The sequence below is a fragment of the Pelmatolapia mariae genome, linkage group LG1 (assembly GCF_036321145.2).
Source record: "Pelmatolapia mariae isolate MD_Pm_ZW linkage group LG1, Pm_UMD_F_2, whole genome shotgun sequence".
Taxonomy (NCBI): Eukaryota; Metazoa; Chordata; class Actinopteri; order Cichliformes; family Cichlidae; genus Pelmatolapia; species Pelmatolapia mariae.
The window spans coordinates 33035694-33063146 of NC_086227.1; the positions used below are offsets into that span (position 1 = coordinate 33035694).

At 41.8% G+C, this 27453-nt stretch overlaps 1 protein-coding gene across 2 annotated transcripts; it reads right to left on the bottom strand.

Moving 5' to 3' along the window:
* LOC134631208 (BTB/POZ domain-containing protein kctd15) lies at positions 1–27199 on the bottom strand. 2 transcript variants are annotated; one of them, XM_063479322.1, is made up of 5 exons: positions 26352–27199; positions 23495–23670; positions 16861–17005; positions 11959–12264; positions 1–3440 (listed from the first exon to the last, which is right to left on the bottom strand). In XM_063479322.1, the coding sequence occupies exons 1-5, from the start codon at positions 26358–26360 to the stop codon at positions 3282–3284; spliced, it is 795 nt and encodes a 264-aa protein (XP_063335392.1). In that variant the 5' UTR covers positions 26361–27199; the 3' UTR covers positions 1–3281. The 2 variants fall into 2 exon arrangements, with proteins under 2 accessions (XP_063335392.1, XP_063335383.1); XM_063479313.1 differs by lacking the exon at positions 26352–27199 and adding an exon at positions 26015–26344.
* Positions 27200–27453: the final 254 nt, after the last annotated feature.

The following is a 27453-nucleotide window of genomic DNA, read 5'->3' on the forward strand; positions in this document are numbered from 1 at the left end:
ACACTGTAAATGAACACATGCCCTTTAATACCACAGTCTAATGGTTTTTAAACACTTTAAATAATATACATTTGCACCTTATTATACCCTTTGAAATGTTTTAATCCATATTTACACAATGTTACGCTTTGAATTCTTTTCATTCTTTTCTGAAGAGGACTGAGATGTCTCTTAAAAACACGAGGGTCCCATAAAACCCAGCGTCCTGATAATTCAATTTACAATAACTGTACAACTGACCCGCCTCAGAAGTGGAGCAAATGCCGTGTGGACAGGCTGAACACTGACCAGTATTTTAACTTAATGGGTGGCGTGTGAACATGTCTATGAACTTTCCAGTCCAATTACACGTTCCTGTCTCTGTAGATAACCTGCTATTTCTATACTGAGGTTTTATTGCAGAAACCCATATCTACTCTTTTTTTTCTCACAAATACAAATCTTTATTTATTTTTTATTTCAAAAGCGTAACCCCTTAGCTCTCGGAAGTTGTTTAGAGTCCATTGTATAATTCAACGTGCCACTTCAGGGAGGCAAACTAAAACTGCTTTCTTTTCCTCCTTCCTGAAAAAGTTGTTCTTGTACGTGTAGTTTTAGAACACTGATCACTGATTTTTACCACTCTTCCTCAAGAAACTACCCAGATGGAGTTCCACACCTCATATCACATGAATCAAAGATCTTCGCATCTACACCACAGTAAAGTGGACTGGCTGCACAGTACAGTCTGCTCGGAGTATGTTCGTATTTTGACTCATCAGTTTGTTTGGTTTGCTGTGGTGTGGTCCAATGAGCTATGGCGTAGGAGGGCATTTTGAAAATGGGGCATGAGGGATGACACAGCAGCAGGGGGTACAACCCGTGTTTCTACTGGCACCACTGAGCTTGGAGCCTTCAGGGAAGCAGAGGGGGGTGAAGATGACTGTGAAGCGCCCAACATGCCTTGGCACATGAAAGGGCTGGTTGACCATTCCCTTTGAGGCGACTAGATACAAAGGCGCAGGCCACTGGCAGGTCAGAACAAAGGGCTTGATTGTATATTTTTTTAAAAAGACCCGCAGGGAGGACTGCATTTGACTTGAAGCAACACTTAAACTCAGTCCATCTTCACCCACTAATTGGCCTCTTTTAATCAGCAGCATCCAGAAAAACTAGATATTCTATTACAAACAACATAGTCTGAACAACCGCCGCCCATTTTTAATGGACTGCTAAAAACAACCCCAGTTTAACTCAAAAAACTGCCAGCACCCACAAAGATCAGAATGGGCTTCTTTTTTCTCCTCAGTCTTTTGGAATGGAAGAAACAGCATCTGTAAGTTACACACAAATATAAAGCATGAAAACTTGGCCTTTCTTGTTTCTGTCTTTGATCCAGAAATGTTGAGAATAAGACCAAAAGAACGAGAGCAGGATAGAGTAAATGCCGCCCACACGCCTCTTTGTGAATAATATGCTGATGCTGTGAGTATAGTTCAGTTTGGGTTGTGCCATACATACATGTGAAGAACCGATGAAATAATCTTCACTTAGAAGTGACAATCCTGAAACAGAGACCTTGTCTTTCAAACTTGCTCTGGAGGTTCTGTGAGCTACTCTCAAGAAAACTGTCAAGACTGGCAGCCTGGAGGATCAAATATTGGTACCCTTCATACAGCTCTGAATAATGCATTTAGTCTTATTTCGCTATAAACTGCAACAAAGAACATCTTTATATTTGTACAATCAACAAAACAGGCACCTTGTCTACTTTGGTACCAGAGTGTTTGTTCAGTTGGAGTTTTTTTTCTTTCTGTTTTTAAATATTTTAATGTCACTGTCTCCTAAAACACGAGAAGAGAATCAGCTTGACTTGGTGCCGTTCACTGGACTCCAGCAAGTGTGTTGAGGGAGCAGGTCAGAGCAGCTCTGTTGGAAATGTTGAAGTGCAAAGAAACATTTAGCATTTAAAGTACATCTCGTGCTGATTATGAGATATACTGGTAAACTTCAGCTTTCTCCGTTGGTCCTCAAGTCTTTAACGTTCTAACTCAACAAAACTGCAATACACTTAGAGCGTGTGCAAATTTGACCTGAATTTCAAATTTACAAATGTTCTTTAACTAAGTGTGAACAAATCCTTTGTGCTCGTGTGAGAGAATCCAATCAGAGACCCGAGATATGTTTTAGAGCTAATAAGCAGAAATTCTGGAGCACTTCTTTTTTTTTCATGTGCGCTACACATTTGACTAAAAACAATGTCAAAACATCCAGGTTTTCTTCCATTCCGGTTCGAACAATGGGACTTTTTCTGGCTCTGAATGCATTGCCAGTCAGATTGCTTTAGCCACATAGCCTGCAGACATCTGAGTTTCTGCAGCTACTGCCAAGAAAAGCTCCCTCACAAGCTCCCAGAGCCTAATGAATACAATTTTCATACATCCTTCATATTGGAGAAAGAAAAAAAAGAGACATTAAAAATAATCCTATTAATAATAATTGTTTACACTATGTCATGATAAGAACAGCAAAAGGAGCAAGAAGAACATACTTTAGAAACAACAATGAAAAATTGTAATAAACAATCAGTTGGCAAACGATGTCATGTTTGGCAAGGTCCTGACAGTTGAAGCCAGGCCTGTGGGGTGAGGGTCATGGGATCTTGGGGGTTGTGGGAGAGGGGGTGGGAGTTCACAACATTAAATCATGTCCTCTTGTTGTCATCCTTAAAACATCCTGTCTGCCAAATCTTCCTTGTCCCACAATAGACCAGACTTGTCACCAGTCAGAGAAGACTGAGGCCTCACACACAGACATGGACGAAACGAAAGATAGAGGGTTGGGGTGTATGTGGTATGCTGATGATGAAGTGGATTGGAGTTCAAATTGGGAAAACTGTGTCCCTCCAAGAGTCTCGGGACACCTTTTTATGACAAGGTAAGGGGAAAAAAAAACAACCAGTCACTGTGCTAAAATGTTGAGCTGTCAGCTGCTGTGGTGTCCATCTGTCATTGTTGTTTTCATCACAGTCCCAGATTCTTTGGGCGTTGTTTAACATAATTAAAAACTTTTGTTGCTGATGCTTTTTTTTCTCCTTTGTTTGGTACTACATTCCCCTTAGAGTTTTTGCAGAGAACTGGTGAGGTTAACAAGCCTCTGCTAATACTTAGGTATGTTGGGGGTGGTTGTGGTCCTATTAGGGCAGGAAGGGAGTTGGAGTAGGCAGGGGTGGGGTGGTGTGAGAAGATGGAAGGAGTATTAGGGGGAGGTGGGGGTGTTGGCAGTCCCTCGCCCAGAACGCTCTAGTCCAGGGGTTCTTGTTTTATCCTGATGGGTGTGTTAATGGAGAGACTTCGCCGGTCCTCACGACACAACACATACTCGCTAAACTGGGACGAGTCCACGCCGCCTCCGCATGATGCTGCCACACTGAAACCTTTCTGGAAAAGACGCTCCAGAACCTGCAGAGAGGACAGAGAAGAAGGCATTTACAACAAAGGTACCATGTCAGTAAGGACAAGTCTAAATGAAACAATTTACAGATAGGATGCAGGTTTCAGGTTTTATACAGCTCTAAGGAATAGTTTGACGTTTTGTGAAATATGCTTATTCTTGCCAAGATGGGAAGATTAATAGTGCAGCTCTGTCTAATAACAAATTTGTCCTCCCGTCACCTCAAAAGCTCACTAACACTTTATATTTTGTTTGTTTAATCTGCACAAAATCCAAAGAGTAAAAACAAAACAATTCCCCGTTTTACAAGGGATTACTCTGTGCTCTGCTTTATGTCTTGGTGAGGAACATTTGCCAAAGCCACCACCAGACACTCCAGAAAGTTAATGATCTCATAACTGCTTTGGCCTGTAACCAATCAGAAAAATTTGTTGCGTTTATGCTTCAGTTTTAGTGCAGAGTAACAGATGACAGCATCTTTAGAGGTGCTGGTAGGTTAATTTCCTTGGCTAACCTTTTGTTTTTAGTCTTTGTGCTGATTATAGTTTAGTATTTATATATAAGATGTATAACGTAATCCTCAACAGTTAAACAACTTTGTGTATTTTCCCAAGAATTGGACTTTTTCATTGTTTTAACTTTAACTTTTTGTGTGATAAATCTTTTTTTGTTTGTTTTTGCATAACAATTTTGTTGTTCCAGAGTCTGGCCACGGCCAAGTCTTTCCACTGTAAAAATAAAGTTTGCTATCCATTTTTACTAATGAATGAGCAGCAGTACCAGTTTTTGATATCTACACATCCAGTCAACAGACATCAACCTCCGATGTTCATCAGTCACAACATGCACCATGTGTCATTAACCCTCCCCCACCTCCAATCGCACACAGTGATGAGATAAAACCAGAGGGCACTCCGACATCACACCATCTCTGCAATATTCATGCTGCTTGTGCTAGATTGGCTACCGAACTGAGGGCATGAGCTCAAAGGGATGAGGAGAGCTGAGAGTGAGTGAGGTGTGTTAAGAGGCTGAGTGTAGCTCAGCGTGGTGATTACTGGAGCTCCTAATTTGAGTAATGAGGCTTGGGTGAGAGGAGAAGTGAGGTCCGTGAGCGAAAGAGAGAGCGACGTGTGGGGAATGACGATAAGGAGTTATGGGTGATCTGAGTGTGGACAACGTGTTGCAGCTGCAGGGAGAGAAGAGGAGATGGGGTTCATGTTACCCCTCTAGTCTGGACAGTGATACACACAGTAGTCCAAACAAGAGATGCGCTCAGACTCAAACGCGTGAACTTCAGCATCACTTTTCTCTCCTCATCTGGGGTAATCCATGTGGGATGTTGTTTTTTTGGAGGGGGTATAGATCTAAATCCCAGCGAGAGGAGTGCCGTGTATTTACTTATCCCCCCTTCCTTTTAAAGAAGTGTGCAGCGCATGGAAATGAAAGGTCTCGCCGAGGGCTAACTCTTTCTGCCAGATAGAGAGCCAGAGAAGTTCACGAAAAACAGAATGATTTCTTCAGATGCTCGTACACACATGCACGCACGCACACACACACACACACATGTCTGGTTTGCTATCCTCGTGGGGACATCCCATTGACATAATGCTTTCCCTAGCCCCTTACCCTAACCCTAACCATTAAAAATGAATGCCTAACCCTAACCCTTACCCTAAACCTAACCATAACCTAATTGTAACCCTGACAGTAAAACCGCATTTTGAGTGTGAAAATTGCTTTCAACCCCGAGGGGACCTGGATTTTGGTCCCCACGGTGCAGAAAGTCCCCACCAGGATAGTAAAAGTCAGATTTTGGTCCCCACCAGGATAGTACGAACCCGTACACACACACACACACACACACACACACACACACACACACACACACACACACGTACACACACGTACACACACACACACACACACACACACACACACACACACATTGACACGTGCACTCATGGCGAAGGATGACCTCTCTAATTACAGCTTAGGCCCCATTGGCGTGCTATGGTTGAATGTTTAGGCCTGCAAGTCAAAGGGCCGCAGCCTCCTCAGTTGGGGATACAGTGAAGAAGAGCAGATAAACTCACACAACATGCAAGAATTAAAATGTACAAATCCAAAATATAACAAATGCATACAAACTTGTTGAACAGACCTGAAAAACCCCAGCACCCATCTGCTTTCAAATTAAAACTTAAATGTGCACCGACATGCTACTTGTAAGCAGAAAGGACCACTTGCAAAAGTTAACCCCCTCCCCCTTTTTGTCCTCTAGCAAAATGACAACAACAAACTATGTAATTTGTGAGACAGAAGGGGCAGCAGACAGCTGATGGTGAGGATGGCTAATTAAGAGACCTGCCCAAGCATCAAACACTCCCAAATCCATGACAGACGACGGAGGAGCCTAACGATTATGGAAATGATATTACATAGCCTTCTTTGATCATTGCATCACATTGCATTTTTCCCCATCATCTCTTAACGCATGTGGGACTCCATCATGTTCAGCAATGAATTTGGTCACAGAGGAGAATGGCCTGATCAATAAAGATAGTCTGAAAACACTTTTATCATTAATGCATGGCAACACAAAAGACTTAAGGATATTATTATAGATAGTTGTAACTGACTCAAGGATACTGTAATGACTATAAGATGCCATAAAAAACCCCTTCGCATTCAGTTTGACACAGTGATTTAGTGCCATGGGGGAATAAACAATATAGTGAATAATTAAGACGTATCCAAGCAAAAGGTTTTAATGTCCACAGGACAATGTCCCGAAATCAGTCCCCGTTGACAAGGAAAAGTAATGCACCCTCTTAAAAAGCTAAAACATGTCTGGTTTCTCAGTTCTGCAGAACATACTTCTGACCGCAGGCTTTCAGATCCCAGCTTATGTTGTACTTATGCAGATTTCTTTGCTTCCTTTACTGCCTCACTTGAGTGAAACCATAACAAAATATTCTAACGGCGAGTTGCATGTGGGCACCCTCATTGGTCGACGCCTCATCCCTAACACGGTAATTTCCACGAAATTGGATTACAGCTAATTAGCAGTCTTTGTTTTGTTTTTTTTTTGTTTATTCCCCTTTTCATGTCCACCACTTTCAACTTAAAGACAGGCTTCTTTTCAGCACGACACCACAATAATCAAAACAGGAAATCAAAATAGCAGTGAAGAGGATATTGCAGCACCAAACTTTGCTAGTTGTTCTATGAAATCAAGCACTTCCTTTTGTCTTCTCCTCTCTTTGTGATTGAAGCTGAATACAAGTGTCTCTTCAGCCTCTTCATCCCCAGTGATCCTGCATTTGAAATCAGTCTCGCGGTTGCACGGTCGACTTGGCCGCACAGGGATCTCCCCTCAAACACACGCACACCATTCCATCTATCTGAGCTGCCACTCAACCTGGAGTCACCACGGGGATCAGGAGGGTATACATCAGCCTCACTCCTCTAACCTCCCAGCATCTTAGCCAAGATGGCGAGGCATGCATCAAAGTGGATGAGTCTCAGGCCTGGAAACCGGAGCACAATACAATATTGATGGCCACCAGAGTGCACAGGCACACTTACAAGACTTCTCAGGAGGAGTTGTAAGACACTTGCTCCTCATGGCACAAGACACAGAGATGATTGACACATTATGACACACACACACATGAGATGGGCGCCACACTCAGGGGGTTGCTTTTGTTTAACTATGCAGTCTTCAATATGTGACAAGGAGCACTAACTGCAGTCTCTGCGTCGTATCCTCTGCTTATCACAAGCATCTGGCATAAAACATCCGTGAAGCTCCAACTCTTTCTAATTCTCTAAGCCATCTGCCAGCTTTTTAAAGAGTCACAGACAGCAAAAACACGTTGACAGAACAGTCTATTCTTAAAGTACTTGCAGCTGACTGAGCTCCATTACAAATAGGCACTCTAAAGTGTCTTTAAGCATCGTGATTCACCGAGGATTTTTAGCTCAGGTGACCCTTGTGGGAATGCAACACTTAACCCTGGCACAGTAAATACACACTGAGCACAGAGGTGTTTTGGGTTAGGTCAGTCCTCAAAGGGACTGCAAGTAGTTCAACTACTAAACTGAGGAGACTTAAATACACAAGGGCTCCACCTGACTCATCCGGTGACCTTTTCTATTTCAATTTTAGTTACTTGTTCTCGTATTTAAGACACCAAGAGCCATCATCAAAGAAAACTTTGTGAATTTACTCATGTACTACACAAAAGCACAATCTTTAAAACTCTTTACATTTTATACCACTTTATACTCCCGCACCACTTACAGAAAATGCAAACCATCATCCAATCTATAGATTAAAACAATCCTGGAGTGGATATAACTGTTACAATTATCTTGATCAGCTATTAATAATAACTATTAAATTATCGCTTAGCCCATGAGCAATAGTGTAATATTCTATAAATCTCTTTTTTTATATTTTATAAGCTCATTTTGTTGATAATACATCTTTTAAATTAGATTTGGAATAAATAAGTTTAATTTGTAGTGAAACATATTCTCATTGGAGCATTTGACTTCTTAAGATTTCAATCACTAATGTTCACATTTACAGTACACTTATTGTATGAGTCATTTCTACAGAGATAAAGATTTTGTGACACTTGATCAATAAAATGTAACCAAAATGTGCCATATATTTGATTCATTTCTTTTGATTAAACTACGACTTGTTAATTACCTAATTGTCTTCAGTTGAATTGTCCTTCTCTGTCATTATTCTGATTTACTTTCCACTACCTAATCAGCCCGTGTCCAACAAACGAATTAGAACAATTTTTTAAAGATTTTTCTGGCATCAACTGCTGAAGCTGTCAGCAGCCAGAATTTCCCAGCTTTAATCCTCTCTACACACTGGCTTGCTTACTGTTAATCTTGACATTGTGCTTTACCCTCAGAGCCACACAGAAAGTCAAGGGACCCAAAGCCATAGTAGTGTTAATGTCTTACTCTGCCACTCGGGCCACTGAGGAGCGCAGCGGAGGTGTTTGTGTGGCCGTGTCTGCTCTGATGAGCTGTGCTTTCTCTTTTCACCCAGCGCTGGATTGATGGAGTGGCAGTGTGACATGTAAGAGAGTGTTGCGACGTGTTGCGTTCTCCGCCTGGGCAGCAGGGGGACAGGGGACCCTTCTCTACGACTGCCTCCGCTGTCACATTGATGTAGGACGGATTGGCTCTGGTCTGATCTGAGTGCTTCATCATGGTGATGTATGGAACAGCAGGCCCAGCTCTAGCGCTGGGACGCGTGTGTGTACACCTCTGTGGCTCTTTGGCTAAATGTTTTCCCTGCATTCAGTGCCTTTGCTGCTTTTTGTTTCCCCCCGCTGGATCTACATCACAGCGCAGGTGGTTTGCATTACTCCCGAAATTCCATTCATGACTTCATGGAGAGTTACTTGCCAAGGTGGATTTGTTTATTCTCCCTCTCTCGCATTTAAATACACAAGACAACAGATTAAAGAAGGGGCTAAATTTGCAAGGCAACAGATTACATATATATCTCAACATGCAAAGAATTACTGCTGCCACATTTCAAACTATAAATAGATGATACAGTATAATGATATATCACCAATTTTAAAAGCACGAAAACTGAGTCATGGAAATCTTTTCAATGTTCATGAATTATCCTCATGTTTTATCTTATTAAAATGGAATATTAAATGTTTAGAAAACAGGTCGATATACTTAGTGTACAGTAAGGTATGGAGAAATGTGTGTTATCATTTTGTGACCAACTATAACAAGGTCTAGCAGTGTCCAGCCTGGGGCATGAAAGCAACAGTACCTCAGCTCCAATAAAATCTCTACACCTCTGACATAATAAAGTGAAAACAGCACACATTTAAATGTCATCATATATCCATCTCTTTCCTGTCAAGACCTCTTCTGAAACTGATCCAATCACACAGTAAATAAGTTTCAGACGGTGCTGCCGCAGCCTCCCCATGCTCTCCCTGAACTTCCTCTGTGGGCAGGGTGTGGTTGTGTGTGTGTTCCCCTGGGTCAGGGTCCAGGCTTGAAATCAGATCAGAGGCTCATTGTCTGGCAGGTAAGACAAGGATTATTTTCCTAACCTTTTCATTCCTTCACGCAACAATGAAAGAGAACAGAATGAGTAAGTTGTTTGGAAAAATCTCCCCTTACAACAAAAAAACACCTCCATCTGCTCCTTGTGTCCTCATCTACATCGACTCAATGAGCCGGGCCCCTTCACTGTGTGTGCATATGTACGTGTGTGTGTGTTTGTGCTTTTCATTATTTTTTTTAACGAATGCCGTAGAGCTGTATCTTAGAGGGCTCACGAGGAGACACCAAGGAGAGGCCAGAATATGAGACAAGAAGGGGTCGCTGCCTATAAACCTCGCAGATCCGCCTTGTACGAGTTTGTATGAGAAAAGGGTTTCAGCTCACCTCGCCTTCAGAAGAACAGCCTAATAAAAGCCTAAACAGTAAAGATGCCGTTCAGATTGTGTTAGTCAGATGTGCTCACATCCCATAACCAGTCTCACTGGTAAACAGAGTGGGAAAATGTTGTGTTAGTTGATGCGGCCAATTAATTATATTGTAAGTCATTTAAAAATCTATAAAAGAAGTATAAACCGGTTTAGGCTGTTTGAGAAATTGTAAGTATGGTATTAAAAAATGCAATACGTGTATTTCAATTGCCTTGAGCGGTGTTATATTGGAGTCTTTTTAAAAAAGGAGCTGTGTCTTAAAAAGGAGTAAAGCGTAAATTATGCATATCATTTCCCCCCCTTTCCATTTCTCTTCTTCATTTTTTCGCAGGAAAACATGGCCGCAGTCCACACGTGCTTTGTCCCACTCGCTCTGCTCTCCTCCCTGGAGGTGGTCTCTCACGCTGGCAGGAAGGAGGTGGAGGTGTCAGAGTGCACTAGCCTGCCTGGGAGAGGCTCTCTCTGGGTGCTGAAGGGGTGAAGGCTCCTCTATGTGTAGGTTTGTTCATGGCTGTGGGCACTCAAGTGTGTTATATCGAGCCTGTGGTGTGAGACTGTTATGTTTCCCCCCGTCCTCTCTTTCTCTCTCAGACCTCGCAGGGTAACACTACTGTAAAACAATTTTTTTCTGAAGTTGCTTTTAATCTCTTACTACTAGAGTTGACTCCACAACATGGTCAACTCTGCTTGACCAAAGACGGATGTTCATCTCACACCATTTTTCAAACCGGTGCCAAACTTATTCAAAAGCAGATCATAAAGCAAATGTATTTGATATAATATTGGCGGTAAATTGCTTTATGGTAATACCGTGCTGAGGTTTTGCATCATTCTCATTCCCAACAGCCAACCGAAGACCATCGTTTGACAAAATGAAAAACTCCAAAGGTTTTTGTACACCTGCACACTCCAGCTGTTGCTCCAGAGTGGCTATTATGCCAGTTATTGACAACAAGCTATTATCTCTACTGTGGCAAAATGCAATATAGCGGGCCACAAATCATGCCAAGTGCCTTACAGCAAAGTTTTGAGGTGTAATTCCAGCTTATTGTTACTGAAGAAAATCAGTGTATATAACAGCATTTATCTGGGAAAGCAACCTGAAAATAAACTCTGCAGGCTGACACAGGACTCACACAGAAGGTGACCAACAGATAGCCTCCTCTCCCTCAGCAGATGCCATCGTGTGCCATTCAGCAAAACAGCTAAGTGGATCTGCAGAGTGGTCACAAAAGCCCAGGTTGAGCAAATCCCAGCCAGGTGTTCAAATGTTTATGAAAAAGTTGAAAGTTGGTGTGAAAAATGGTTTGCTTGCCAAGCAGAATACTTTGCTGGATAAATGAGTAGATAAATACATAAGTTCCTCTTTGGAGTCTGCATCCTGTGGCTAACATTAAATAAAGAATTGGTAAGAAAAGAGAGTGGAGGGGTGTACAAGCACAGTATCATAAAACATTGTGTACAGTTTCACTATGCGACAGTTAAAAATAAAAAAAAAATCAATATTTTATCTTCATGTTGAAAGTAAGCTAAACTAAGCTGTTTGGGTAAAGATAATGAAACATAATGCACATAGGCATTTTGACACTTTCTGACTCTTCTGCAAGTGCGCCACTAAAGTTACTTTGTGGCTTTTCCCCCATGCATGTTGCACAATGTTCATGTTAACTACCACTGTTAGTTTCATGATCACGTTGTAAGTTTTGTTGTTAGCAGTGAGCCAATAAGTTGGATCTTTGCATATTCAAGTTAAAAATTAAAGTTTTAAAGGTTGCATCTATAAGATTACAGTTTAATCCTTTTCAGCTGAGGTGAGGAGGTGTTGGAAGAGCTGAATCAGCTCTATATGAGCAAGCAAATTCCTCACAGCTGAAGACAGCTGTCAGTTACCTAACTTAGCTGATTTGGTAGCTACAGAAAACTATAAACACTGTAATGTGTTTTACACACAAGTCTAGAATGTGATAAATAAATCATGGGCAGAGAAGGAGACAAACAAAGGACAGGCATTTCAGTGTCTTACCTGGACGGAGTTGAGCCTGCAGTAGCCATTGAGGGGAAAGCGGATGACGTGTGTTGGGTCCTGGTTCCAGCCAGCATTGACCGAGTTACACATAACGTCTCCAGTCTCAGGAAAGATCTCCTCAATGAGGACCTTCTCTCCGCTCAGGGCGATCCTCTCGCCCAGGTCAGGTGTGACACGAACCACAAGGCAGTCACAGGGCTGTGCCATCCGTCGTTGCTCGCGCTCCTGCTTCCAGCGCTCGAGCTCCTTGATCATGGGTGTCAGCTGGTAATAACGCGCCTCTTCGTACAGCAGGTGGAAGTCCTGTACAGGCAGACAAACATACAGATGAGAGCAGTGACTTTGCATGTGTATTATACTCCTCTTGGCAATATGTGTGACTAACACACTATGACTTTCCCTGGATTGCAACTCATCACCAAGGTCACAGAGAAACCCTACACATATACAGTATTGTGCAATATTAATATGACAGAGGAAAGTATATCTGCGGGACTCCTTATGGCTTCCTCACAGCAGCTAATGATGTCCTTGACCAAGACACTTAACCTCTAATTACTCCAAGAGTGGGTTCTTGCTGTATATGAACTCTGACTCTTCCACTGTAGTGAAGTGTGTGTTACCTGTGTAGTAAAGGTAACTCACAGAAGATCTAATAACTAATTGCACAATGACAGATAGATAAATTAATTTTTTTTATTTATCAGTGTAGGATTTTAAATTTATAAACTTGCACGAATGACAAATTAATCTTAATATAATACAAAAATGTGACCTTTGTTTGTCCCCATGAAGCTAAATTTTTTTTAAAATGCATTTGGTTTCATGTAATACGTCGACCAGATTGAAGAACAATAAACCAAGATCAGTGATGGACTCGGACCAGCAGGACAACACTCTCAATAAACAAAGGATAGCCATGCTGCAGCTCTCCTCCACAGTAGCTCTTGGCAGAGTGGTGTTAGCCTTTAGCATGTTTTAGTGAGCTGACTCCAGAAAGGCCGTCAGTTGGGCTCTGGTGAAGTGGGATGGTGCATTCCTGTGCACAGACAGTCTGCAGCAGATTGCCTGCCTCTCCCTCCTGGGCAGGGTTTGCTGGGGGCCATTTGCCCCTGCGCTCTTGCCTCTAATTTCCCACAAGACCAGATGGCACCATCATTCACCACTACCACAGAAAATACGGGAAGGCGGAGGTTCGCTATTGGAGGCAGACGGGAGGTGAGGAAAAGATATGTGCAAGTGAACATGAGGACAATCATCAGCCAAGGAGGTTTTTAATGTATTCCTCACATGGAGGGAGTTTTATGTTAATAAGGCTTGTGGCCCGATGTTAAGCTCCTATTAGAACAAGATTTAATTAGGTTACACCTAAATGCTGCAAAACCTTTTTGCTAAATAATTAGTAATTAATAAATCTGTGTTCTGATTAATGTTTCACAGTGGCAAACAATGACAGCTTAATTCAATGAATGGACATAGTAAACTGAAGCAAAGAAGTGATTGTCCATTTGGTGACGTTTTTCGAGAAAAAGGTTGCTGTTTTCTTTGTAGAACAAAGTCCAAACACCCAAGTGAGACAATGTGTGTTTGTGCTGCAAAAACAACATATGTTTCATATAGTCTGCATCATTGGTGGCTCTGGGTGTCTGGGTGTCGGAGCTGGCAGAAAGCCCTGATCTAGAAAGAGTTTTTCCCCTTTTCCTTCTCAAGACCACTGCTGGGCACAGAAACAGAGCATGGCAGCAAACAGCATATTCATTAACCCTGCTGCTTCTGTCAGACTCTTTAGCCTTGAAAAGCCTCCCTCACTGTTTTACCCCTTCATCTAAACTGTGCCTTCATCCGAGGCATGTGAACGACACCCAAATACAACTCCATCTGGACGCGGCGTTGACGCAACACATCTTAAGCTGACGGTCTAATGTTTAAGATTTCAGAATGCGAAAAGAGGGGGTGGAGGTCCTTTTTTCCCTTTTTCTCTCCCTTTCTCCCTGTCTTTTTTCTCCTGGCCTTCTTGCTGCAGCTGACAAAACTCATACTGAGACGCTCCCCTTCAGGCAGCTCTCTGTATCAAAGTGCTACTCCTCATCCTTCACAGGTCTGAAGCCATGGATGGATATGTTTTTAACAGGGGTCTGTCTGCGAGGCACTTTAGTCATCCTGAGTAGAGCAGAAAACAACAGAGTAATCCTAAGCGCTGAGGTGAGGATGAGAGAGAGACAGGGCCAACAGCTCCGTCCTGGCTGCTGAAGCTGCTGCTACTGCTGCCAGCTCTACGAGACAATTCATCCCCCAATCCTGTGTCCAGACAGCCCGTTTGAGCTTCAAAATAATGATCCGACCTGATCGCCCACTGGCAAGGCAACATTTCAGGGAAGGACAGAGGGAGGGAGGGAGAGACAGAGAAAGAGAAGAAGAAAATGATGGAAAATGTCACTATAAGGGAGTTTAGAGGACTAGTGAAGACCTAATGTAGGTTTTGGTCAAAAATGACCCCCCAAAAAAGCAGAAGTTCAAGGTTGTTGAATAACAAAGTCACTCAAAAATGAAATAAAATCACAATAAAAGCGCCTTTCTGTCATTTCCAGCATCTGAGATTAAAAAAAAGAATCAATTTAAGGAGTAATGCAAAATCTGAATAATAACAGAAAACAGTAACTCTTACCGGTTTATAACCATGCCCTCAATATGACTGAGCATTGCTTACTCTCTCGTGATTAATTGTAGTTTGAATAATGTGATGAGGGAGGATATTAATAGTGAATATTTTGTTCCAGTGATGCAGGCTGAAAAATTTCTTTTCCTATTCTGCTCAGACTTTCACATTGATTTAGCAAAACACACAGCGCCGTGGCTGCCAGCAGCAGAACAGACCCAGCCCTGGGGCGACGGCAAGCCTGATTGTGTTCAGATAAGGACATGCTCAATTCCGCCTCGCACTATTTGCATTTTTTTTCCCCGGCTTCACGCAAATTGAAAGGTATGCAGATCAACACAGGCTTATGCGAGGGGATCGTAATGAGTTGAAACAATGAAGTCCAATGCATTCTCTTCCACTGTGGTGCCTGATTGGACTGTCAAGATTTAACAGAGGGGAGGAGGGGTGTATGAATAAGAAGGGAAAATCTAATCGGTACTGAGTCAGGCCGTCATTTGCCAAAATATGCAGGGCTTTCATGTCATGTTCTGTTGTCTGTGGTTTGGCTCTTGTTCAGACTATCCGTGGGGCCCAAAGAGTTTGCCCCTGGCTCTCAGTGGCTTGGCTTTGCCTTGTTACCTCGTACAGAATGATGAACAAGTGCCAGTGCAGTGAAAAGGTCATGAAAACTAAGGTGGGGTCGACGTGAAGCGAAGTGTAGAATACACCTAGGAAACTGTATCATGGAATGAAAACCTCAAGAAGGAAGAAGCTGTAGGAAGATAATCATTCTGACAACGTCACATATGATTGTATGAATACTTGTTAGGTGAGACTAACGCTGCACTAGTGCCAAAAATAAATTTAATCGTTATCTTTTATATTACAGTAGATTAAATGGCATGCGTGCAATGTGAGCGGGTCATAGGTAGTGATCATCCCTCTAACTCTTCAGCCTTTTTTAGGGTCAACTACACATTTTAGCATCTTTTAGATCATCGTTTTGGTTTCACAGCCTGTAGCTTTACTATTTTGGTTTACTCTCACCCCTCACTCTCATCACCCTCATTTCAAGCAGCAGGAGGCAAAAAAAGCTCTGTTACACCAACTAAATGTTACCTGGCCAGAAGCAAATAGCATGTAGACAAAGTCAACTAATGAACATAGGCAAGAATTTAACAACTAAAGACACAGATATTTTGGATTTATTGGACTTACATTGGCAGGTGTCCAGAAACACAACTTCAGTGAAATGCTAATGTTTAAAGTTTGCTAACACTCTCTCACATCAGCTTCTTACATAACTTTTACAGCTAACACACACACACACACACACACACACACACACACACACACACACACACACACACACACACACACACACACACACACACACACACACACACACACACACACACAGTTTACTCTGTCAAACTGAAACCTTCACAACACAAAAATACAGCGAATGCAAAAAAGCTTGTACAGATAATACATTTAAATTTAAAACTTTTCACAATTTGCTTTTGTGCCCCAAACATGTGCTTTAAATTGTTTAATACAGGAATATGACAAAGCACCTACATTGTCTGCAATAGATACTGACATGCCACTAAAACAAGACACACATGCATGCAGGTTCATTGTCTCACAAAGAGCAAAGAGCAAGTGCAAAGAAGTATGCATATACGGGGCACAGGTATTAAACTGCACCTTTCCCTTCCAATTCTAGACTCTGGGTGAGAGTTACTGTCTGCATGGAGCTGAGCAGAAGTTCATAAGGGGTTATTTCACCTGGGATCACTTCTATAGAAATTACACTGGGTGAAAAACAACAACTCAAGGCTTTGGCATGCACACCACCAGACCATGCTCCAGTTAACCAGTTAGCATTTTACCTTTCCACCATTTAATAATCCGGCTGCATCCATTTTTTTCCTCTTTAAAGTTTCTTAACTACTGTTTATGTTTTTACTACACATAATTCATATGATCCACTTAAGGGGGGTAAGGCTGTGCGTATCAAGCACAACTAGTTGCACTGTTGTGGTATCAGGTTTATTTTGAAAACACACTATCAATCAGAGAACAGAGAAACTGTAATAAAAACAGAAGTATTCACACCTAAATGTGCCATCTTTCAAGAAATAAAGAAGCACACACAGTGTGAGCTGATGTCTGGGCAAACGCCTTTTATGTTATGTTGTTCAAACAGTGAGTTGATGGTGCAGACAGGTACAGTATACTGTGGTGCAGACACATACCTTGAAGTCATCTGGAAGGAGCAATTTGCTGGTCCTGAGGAAACTGAGAATGTAGCGGAATATCTCGCCATCCCGATCTATGAAGTAGTGCTGCTTCAAGCTGTCCAACACGATGGGCTCGGTGCCATTGAACAGACGACTGATTCTGGAAATTGAAATACACACACACACAAACACACACACGCAGACAGCCGCACACACAAACACAACCACATAATGGAATGAGCCAGTTCCCTTCAAATGCATGAAACAATTACCCTCCATTTATTTTTCAATTTTATTAGCACTAAGCTTGAAATGCATTAGCATCCCAGGTTGAAACAAGGGGCTTAAGGCACCGTTCCTCCATTCCAGACTTGTTTGAAGTGTCCCTTCTGTAGAGAGATTACAACAACACACACGCTTGCTGCTTGTACTTACAGAAATTAATGGCATGAATGTAGCATTACAGCTCTATTATTCCATCTGTCAGAGGGCTGGAAATGAAACAGAGGTAGGAAATGGTGACGGGCCACATATTAATGTGAGAATATGTGGAAAAAGATATTTTACTTTTACAGTTTGATTTCGTTATTAATTTAAGGGGAATTCGGACAGACTCAATCCTACTGTAGGCCATACTGCTTTAATTTAATACAGTGTTACAGCTTGTAATAACACTCTTCTCGTGCTGTATTGTCTTAGTATGAGGGAAAATTGCAGAACGTAATTTTGTTAATGTATGTAATTGCAGTTCACTTTAATGGTGAGAAGATTATTGTCTTGCAGCTGGAATTGTAGGATATTAGTGTTTCTTCCTTTGCAATCTGTGCAAGTTTTTCTTGTAGAAGAATAAAAAGACAAAGCACCAGATGATAATTCTGATCTAAAACATATACATTTATATTTGTGAATATGAACCACCCCACTGAGAATGAACTCAACATACTGACCTTTAAATATTTGAATTTGTTTTCAGAAATCCATTTTAAGATGAGAAACATGACCAGAACCCAACAAAGTGTGCTGAATTTTCATTTTCTCCCTCTATTAAATGGGCTGGTTAAAATGAATTAAAATAACTATATTAGTCAACAGAGGTATCTCTTTCACATGTTGAAGCAAGGACACAATAACTTCTAAGATAATGTAAATATCAGTGCCCAAATGATGTGAATAATGACAAACTAAAGACAGTAAATACATATATACTTTTAAGCTTTCACTAAGTATTGACAAGACTTTGCTATAATAATAAAACACTTGTTGCCTCCTAGTATCCCATGTTTAACCCCTTCAGTATACTGCAAGATTAAGGGCTCGCTGAAGCCAGCTACAGGGGCTCATCAAAGCAAAGAGTGGAAATTGCTGTTATCTTTAAACTTCCATCACACCATGCTGGTGCCGCGCCTCGAGATACCCTTGGACAGATATTCATTTCCCCTAATATTTGCGTGCTTTTCCTGCCGCTTACCTGCAGGTTCCTCTCTCGCTGGTCTAATGATCTCATCTAGGCACCTTCACTTTATCTGTTTGTTCATTTCCAAGTACTAAATATCCCCTTTTTAATAATTAAAAAACAGTTTTTTAGCATCTCTCTAATATTGAGAATGTGCAAGTGTCCCATTTCGCTAAACTTTTCGAAGTCTGAAGTGCAATAATTTAATTTGGTGACTCATTTTTAAACAAAACTCACCCTCAGCAGAGAAACCTGGAATGCCTACGCAGTGTAAATAAGCTGTACCGCTGATTTACACGAGAAATCTGTTGCACGTAACCTCCTTAACGTTTTCCGTGCACATTTACAGTACATCGTCTTGCAGAGAAACAGCTCTTGGCACGGAGCTATGTTGCTGTTATTATCATCATTTTGAAGTAATCAGCACTTTAATCACAACAACAGCTTCTAGGTTGGCTGACAAAGTTGTGTGACAAAAGAAAATCATAAAACCTATTTGCAAATATGCCGACCAGCACACGCACACACACACACACACACACACACACACACACACACACACACACACACACACACACACACACACACACACACACACACACACACACACACACACACACACACACACACACACACAAAGCACTGCCTGAACACTGGCATTGTCAAACTCTATTACATGACAGAGGAAGGGAGCTGTAGTGGGAATGTCAATGAACAAACACCAAGGCTTTACTCACAGACTCATTTCGCTTGAATTTACAATTACAATCGGCTGCTTTGTAAAAGTGTATGAGCTTGTAGTTATTGGCTGTATCAGGTATCTTCTGACCCTGATGTGTTGGCTCAACACACAGAAGCTATCAAATTAAATTTGCTCTGTCTCTTTTCTTTGACTTGACTGTGTGAAGAAGGAAAGCAAAGATGGTTCTCCCCCCTCTCTCCCCTCCTGCCATCCTTTCTCTTTTTCACTCTCTCCGACTTTCCTTCTTTCTGTCTCTCTCTCTCTGTCTCTATCCTTCTCCCTTACTTGCTTTCTCTCTGGAAATCGATGCAAAATGCTTTATAAAAAACCAATACTCATCTCCCTGTTTTGCCCGAGGTGTTCCTTTCTCATATGGTCTTGCAATTCTTCCAGCTAGAATTTCACCATACCCCTCCAGGCTAACTCTGTTTTTCATCTCCACTTTTTTAAAAAGCAATTAAAATGCTGCCTGTTTTTCTTTTTCTTTCCCTCTCTCCAACTCCCTTCTCTCTCGCTCTCTCTTTCTCTCTCTCTCTGTCTCGCTGTCTTCTCTGTTGGTCTCCTCATTTTTCCCTTTTCTGTTAAATCTCTGAATTGGAGAGTGGGCTGTTTTTAACAGGTAGGTAGAGAGAAAAGGGTGTGTCCATAGGGAGTGGGGGTTGTATAGAGAAATTAAGAGACAAGATACACAAACAGAAGGGCCAAAAAACAAAGAGACAGGCAACGAGATATCATTGCAAGAGAGGCAACGATAGGCGAAAGTACAAAAAAGCAGAAGTACAGAGAAAAGAAAAAGAAGCACAGAAAGAAACAAACAGAATGCAGGAGAAATGCAGAGAGATAAAGTGGGAGAGAAAAAGGTTTGATGGAACTAAAAAACTTGGATAATGCGTGCTAGTCACTGAGAACGAGGGAGGTGGTGGGTGTTGGAGGTTATCACGGATGGCTCGGATCTCCTACCCTTGTGGTGCCAAGCGAGGGCAGGCAGTGGGGCAGTAGGTGGGCAATATCTGGCAGGATGTTTGCTTCACCAGTTAAAGCCAGCCAGAGGCTGAGAGCTGCCAAAGACGCATCCTCGCGAGGTTGGGAATAGGACCCAGGTAACACTGATTCTGCTTGAACAGACAATGTGTGGAAACTGTATCACTTGTGGACCCCTAACGAAGACAAAGCACCCAGTGCTTCTTGGAAAGTGAAACAAACACACCCAGGGATCTCGGTGAGGCTGTCCAACCTGACATCAAAGGCTGCCCACAATGGCTTCCGAGTAGGGAAAGTCAAATAAGAAAGTTCAAAACCAAATCGCTACAGTCCCTGGCTCTGATTCGCAAAGTCATGCTTGAAGCAACTGTGAAATACTAGATAAACTCATGGTTCTCCAAACAAGCTCTCCCAAAGGAAGGGTGATACAGGTTTCAAAATAAGGAAACACACTTTCGCTTTTTCCGAAGATCGTGATTTATGGAAAATAAATGAGAACATTTAACTCAAGTTCCAGCCTAACTATAATGCCTTTGAAAATCTTGACATGTCAATGCAATCAGCAGCAACAGAATTCGCTGGTTCTCTGGTAATAACTTTCACTGTGTATAGCTCAGTTGCTCAGTATCTGTCCAAACGGGGGTTAATTGCAAGATTATGTGATTTTTTTTTATAAAAATACTATAAACATGAATGTATTAATGCAAACATCTCCACTTTGGTACTGCCAATATTTGCCTGCAGCTCTGTTTTCTTATCTGTTACTTTATGGTTGTATAATACGGCTACTTCTACTCCGTAGCAACAATTACGTCCTGTTAATATTTAACATTAAGTGAACAGAGTAAAAGATTTACTCGAAAGCTTCAGCTTTATCTCATGGTGGTGTGTTGGTACTAAAAAAAGAAGCTTGTGATAATGAAACAAAATAGCAATGAAATAACACAACTCCAAAATTCTGTTACATATTTTGAGCTCAGCTTATAGAAAAGTACATTTTCAGAAACAGAGGACCACTGAAAAAGCATAAAGCCAGTACAGCTCTATCATCTCTGGACATAGAAGTCTCGTCTTCATAGAGAAAAATGTCCAGTGGTCCTTTCAAAATAGTTTCCTTGTCTGTGGAACATTTCCCCTAATTTCCTCAGCTTCTGTTCAAGTGACTGCTGAGACTGTCCTCTTTGAGAGCTACACAGAGTGCACATCAATGTTTCATGACCCTTGTCCCTTAATATGGCCCACACAGAAGAAGATGAATATCCACACATTAGTTACTAGACTAACTTTCTCTTGGCACCCTGCATTATTTAGAACCCAATCTATTAAAAGTAATCAGCAACTTCAAACTCTTTAGCCCTGCTCTTTCAGTCGTCACGTTTTCAGTTTTGCCCGTGCGCCTTTCTTGACCGGACGTAGCTGAACACAGCATATGCGGTTATGCCAGTGTAATTGTTTTGCTTTCTGCTGTCAGCCATTATACTAATTCACACAAAAGGGCCCCTCCTTCCACTGGCTCCAGTGGAAAGTGGAGCCCTGAGGCCAACTGTACGCTGAGGAGGCTGGGAGAAACAGAGAAACAGTGAGTGTATGCATGTGAATATGTGCGTGTGTGCACGCGTGTTTGTGTGTGATCCAGAGTGAGAAAGAAACAGCACAAGACAGAGGGAGAGAGAGAGAAGGAGCAAAGGAGCATGTGTGAAAAAGAGAAGGAGAAAGAAAGACGAAAGAGCACTCCAACCAAACCAACACTCACACTGATATCCGGTCTTTACTGTAAAAACACTGCTTGGATGCTCTGACATGACTCTGTGCTGCATTTGGAGTAAAGACCCTGTGCATCTCAGAGTGAATAACTTCTTTGTAAAGCGTAAAGCTGCATCAGAGCATAATAAATACAGGAACACAATAGCAATGCACAATTGCGAATACAAATGACACAGAAATGTAAAAACCATCTGTCCACTGGATAAACTGACTATGACACTGAAATAGTGGACAAAAAAAAATTGTCTTAATAACACAAACAACGATAAACCCTTTTCTGGTTTAAGCTTTATCTTTCTCATGACATGTTGCACTGGAATAAAAAGAGAGTTGTCAGGGATTTCCTGTCAGCAGACTCTATGAATATCAAGACTTTATTACCAGGGGATTATGTGGATTATTTCCTGTAGCCAATTTGGCAGGTTTTCTAACAACCTGGTGTATGTTTACCTTGGCCCACATGGGATTCAGCTGATGCCGAAATGCAGGGAGCATAATGCAATAAATGACAAACTGCATTAGAGGAAAATACGGAAGGGTTCATTCAAATCAGCATAAAACGGAGTCATTTTATCATTATTTGAATTTGCTTCCTTTAGTAGCGGCACCTTGTTTGTGGATGGAACTAAAAATGTGTATAAAAATGTGGGATGGTGGATTACCATCAGCTCTTACACAGCCTGAATCATCATGCTTTTTTTTCTTAGAAGTGGAAATGCTTCATGTGTGACTATAACAATCAGATAATGAAAACAATAGCTCACAAAATAAAAGGATAAGTCATGCAACTTTTTATTAAAATGTTTTGATAAGGTCATGTTGCAACACATGATAAATGGCGGTTGCAAAAAACCCTACAACTTGTAACATGCCATGATTTTAATCACATTTGAAGCTGTTTTACATCAACTTTGATTAAGGGGGTTCTGGACGCTTACGTCATTAATTTTTTTTTCTAGTATTCCTAACAGCACCCTGATCTGTGGGAAAAATAAAATAAAATAAATAAATAAGGACTGTGAAAAGGGGGCGTAGTGTGAAAATGTTCTGCGTGGTGTGAATTCACACAAACACTACTACTCACATCAGCGGTAAAACATGTGTAAGGTTCTGCACAGCAGCTGAATTTTCAATAACAGCTACCATGTGAAAGGAGATAAAAAATAAAAGCCCTGGAGGTATTTATTGGAAGATTGAAATAATCACCTTTAAAACAAACAAACAAAAAAGCAATCACATGTATCATTTTTAAGGTACAAAGTTGAAAGAATGAAGAGAAGAGAAATGCCCCCACATGATTTGAAAAGATATATGGGGAAACTGTCCCCAAAGTTTCACTGGTGGTGTCCCAATGCCAGTCAGCTAAATGACTTGCTAACATCTCAGATTCTGTTAGACTTCATTAACAAAACCGCCAGTTAAATCTATTTTTTAAACGATTCACTGTGAAAAATGCAACATAAAGCTACTAAGATAAAAAAATGACTGAAATCTAACTGAATATTTATTTAGGAAACATTTTCCATTATTTAGTTAAACTGGAATAAATGCATAACTGTGTCACATTTTAAACAAAAGCAGCAAGAGACAGATTAAACTACTCTTTAGTTTGCTCATATTTCTTAAAGTTGATTTAAAAAAAAAATAGATAAGCTATGAATTAATACATTAAGATCAGCAGCGATGCTAGAGGCAGGGACTGATCTTACCTTGAATCTGGGTACTTGGTGAGGGTTGCCAGGCTGCTAGTGTACATGTGTCCCCCGACATCGATGTGCACCGGGGCGTTCGCCTTGGTCAGCTGAGCCGGCAGAGGGATCCCCTGAGCGGCCAGAGGAGAGACCGGGGACCGGGTCAGAGACAGCCTTGACATGCTTCTTCCCTCCTGAAAGCAAGTATAGAGAAAAGCCATGGGAATAAAGGTAAAGAAGAAATAAAAAAATCAGCAGAGTGCTCCTAAACAGGGAAGTAGATAGTATCCTTTCTGAATGGTATCAGATCACTTCCATGTCTGTCTGGTCGCATATTTAGCCTGGAAATTATTGCCACCGCTCTAATTAAGTATGTTTGCATCTTTTCATGCAGCACCGCAGGCGAGGATAGGAGGATGCTTATTAGAATCGGGGTGAGAGAGAGAGAGAGAGAGACAGAAGGAGATAGACAGATAGAAAAAGAGAGGGGGAGAGGGAGACAGGGTGGGGGGGGGGGGGGGGGGGGGAGAGAGAGAGAGAGAGAGAGGAATGCTAGGTGTCAGCCTCCAGGGGAATAAAATAAACTGCTGCTGCAATATTCTAATTAAAGGTCGCCTTATGTGTTAGACGTGATGCGCCCAGACACACCAACCACCAATCTAAGAGTAAGGAAAGCTCGACGGGGAGGGAGCTTTCAACTTTTCTTCTAACACACACACGCATCCATTCAGTACACAAACAGATTAAGATTGTCATGTGTCCGCAGATAGTTTGAGGCACACGGGCCTCATGTATTGCACAAAAACGCATCAGATTTCAGTCGAAAGCAGGAGAAGTATCATGTTACTTGCAGGCCAAACTATTGTGTATCTTATTCCGTACTTGCCGTAGCTCAGTGTCGTTGATTAACCACTAAAATAAAGTAAAGTACATGGCACTAGAGCCTACTATATACAGATTGTGGGTGCATATATTTGGGACTGGGGCTTACTGGGAGCACGCCGGAGCACTCCGAGGTCAGTGCAGAGCTGAATTAGATTATCTGATGAAATGATTGACAAAATATTTTCAATTCGATGCGATGTCATTTGATTCCGCACTGCTTCAGGAGGAGCGGAGGAGGCGTTTATATCCAACCTACCTACTGGTGCGTAATTTGTTTGCCAACAGCGGCAGGTGAACCACTAAACCTCAGTATGGCCACATTTCAGTGTTACTATTATCTGTTACGAAGCATATTGTACATCACAGAGGCTGAGTTTATTTTTTTAAAGGAAAAGTAAACAAAGATATACTGTTCTTAGTCAATTTTCTTTAATAATCACAGAATAAAGGTCACCGTTTCTCCACTTTATCACCACTAGTCCGTGCCTACAGGCTCTGGTTGAAATACAGACCTTCCATTCGAGGAAACCTAAAATAATAATAGGAGCTTCATAGTACACATGTGTGTGTTTAAACAGACTGATATAATAAAATCCCAGCTTTCACTAAATTATGTGACCTGATCAGTTTTCTGTTGCACATATGGGCTGTTGCACTGTCATTACTGATAGACGGGAGACCTTTTGCCAAAGTCCAGATCATCCCCGCGGCTCTGAGAGAAATGCCAGTGGGCACACTATGAGACAGGAGACTTTTTTATATAGACCTCCTCACAGCAGTATCGTATTCGTTTAATGCGATTACAAGAAGACGGGATTACATTTCAAAACCCAGGAACAGAGAAAAAACTTGGAGAGACTTAAGAAGTTTAGGGCACATACACAAAGACACACACGAACACCCATCGGTCTGTCCCATCGCGGGTATCTTCCTCTTTCCTACTTATCCACCAATTAAACAATAAATTCCCTACACTGACATACAATGAAGAACAAATGTGGAAATAAATATAGAAATCTTCTTACTATCCCGATCACATTCTCATTGATTTCTCTTGTTCCCAACTCTCTTGTTCCCTATCACATACACACAAACAGTGAGTGACACACGTAGACACACAACACATAAATTCCTTCACAAAAATCACAGCAGCTACAGAGACTCAACTTTCCTTCTTTGAATTGCTTTCTTGCTGCTTCCCTTCGCTGACCCCTGCTCAGACATATTGCTGTCGAGCTCACACTTAATGACAGCAACATAAACCCTGACGACCGATCTTTAAAACAACCACGAAAAAGGACACAGAAATCTCTGAAAAAGAAACGGTGCGATACAACACTCCCTCCGCAGGAACACCACAAGCCCCTGCTCTGCCTTTAATCTACCAAATGCTCAACATGGCGTCTTATTGCTGCTGTACAATTAAAAGCATAATCCCGACACGTGTAATTCACAACCCGATTGATAAAACACACACGTGTTAACTATAGGGTACAGTCTGGCAGAAAAGACAGAAAATACACTTTGGTCGAGCAGTAGCCCTATGCAGGACTCTCCAGCACAGTTCAACTGTCCTTCACGAAAACTGTACCTCCTAAGCCTACACTGTGCGTAAAAAACATTGGATTCTGTAATATTAAATTGTCACCCTACCGTTTCAAACATTGTAGGGAGTCCGGAGGAAATCCGTGCCGGCGGTCAGTCCCAGCTGCTGTCCGCGTAACCCCCCAAAATTTTCAAATATTTTCTCCAAATGCCCCCGAGTTTGTCACCGAACTACACCGCCGTCCAGTTCCAATACCTATACTGCCGCACGGAAAAGCCAAGTATTTTTTCTGTATCCGACACAAAACTGCTTTTAAAAGACGCTAGGTTGTGGCCGGGATCGACTGCAAAGAGTCTCTGTGGCTTTAAAGGCTCAATTGCAAGGCTGGCTCGACCTGTCCTCACCAAGCTTCTTTGTACCAAAGCGCACAGGAAGCGTCCTTACCTTGAACATAGATGAGATGATCTCCTTCCCCTTCTCTGCTCTTATTTGGATACGCGTAAAATGTGCGCTCTTATTGGAATCCTGCTTCGTATTTCGGCTTCTTGTCTGCCTTTTTGCCTAAATGAAACTGCCCCTGTGGTTTGTTATGAGAAGAAGAAAGCCAATAATCCTTCTCTAAATAACAGAGCGGAGCTAAAAAAGAAAAATCTTGCTCCGGGCTGCCCAAGCGCCTCTGGGCCAGGGATTAGGCTACAATTAGCTCAACTACACTCTCTCACCCAGGCAATTTTCTCAAGGAAGAAAACGTGATACCCTCTATTCCCGAAATTATGACTACATAGATATAATAACTTATCTTATTTTTTCCGGCAAAAAGTAGACCGATCCCCTTAACGGTGTGAAGTTGTGATTTCGAGGGGGTAGGAAACCTAACAGGCAACTGTCTGTCGCTCAATAGATTTAGAGCAGCAAAAAGCAGATTTTAATCATTGTCATTTCGTCTGATGTAATAGTTCCCCAGGCTGTCCAGCTAGTAGGATTACATTTCCATCTCCATCTCCAAGCTAAATTTAAAGTTTAAATCGGGCGGGCTGCCATAGTCCTTTACTCAGGCAACATATAATAAAGACGCAATAACTTGTTGATAAAGTCTCAGCAGGAAAAAATATGTTGAAAATGAAGCGATATCCTTGAACCAATATCTTTCTTGCCGTGATTTTCCCCCCGTGTTCCCGCTCTCTATTCCTCTCCCTCTCTCTCTTGCCTTAATGTCTGGAGTTGTAACGCCAAATTTCCTGCAGGCCATTAAAATCAAATGACGTCTATGGACATGCATGCATGCTGCTGCAGAAAGCGCCCTCACAACCTGCCTGCAGCCAAATGCGCCATTTCAATTATAGCGCAGGGCTTAGATGGAGATATCTGCCCAGAACACCCCCCTCTCTACTCTACAATGAAAGGAGGCAGCCTCCAGACTTTTGGAAAATAAGATTGTGCCTGATTATTGTTATTTTTCAACAGAGAAAGACACAATGCAAGTGATGAAGCGCTAAAGTGTTGCGCCACTTCAGCACAAAGTAAAAGGGGGAAGAAGGAGTCAAGC

Coding starts and splice junctions, on each gene's coding strand:
- LOC134631208 (XM_063479313.1), bottom strand. Junction 17,006..23,494: donor ACCAAGTACCCAGATTCAAG/GTAAGATCAGTC, acceptor TTCAATTTCCAG/AATCAGTCGTCTGTTCAATG. Junction 12,265..16,860: donor TCCTTCCAGATGACTTCAAG/GTATGTGTCTGC, acceptor CTGCCTGTACAG/GACTTCCACCTGCTGTACGA.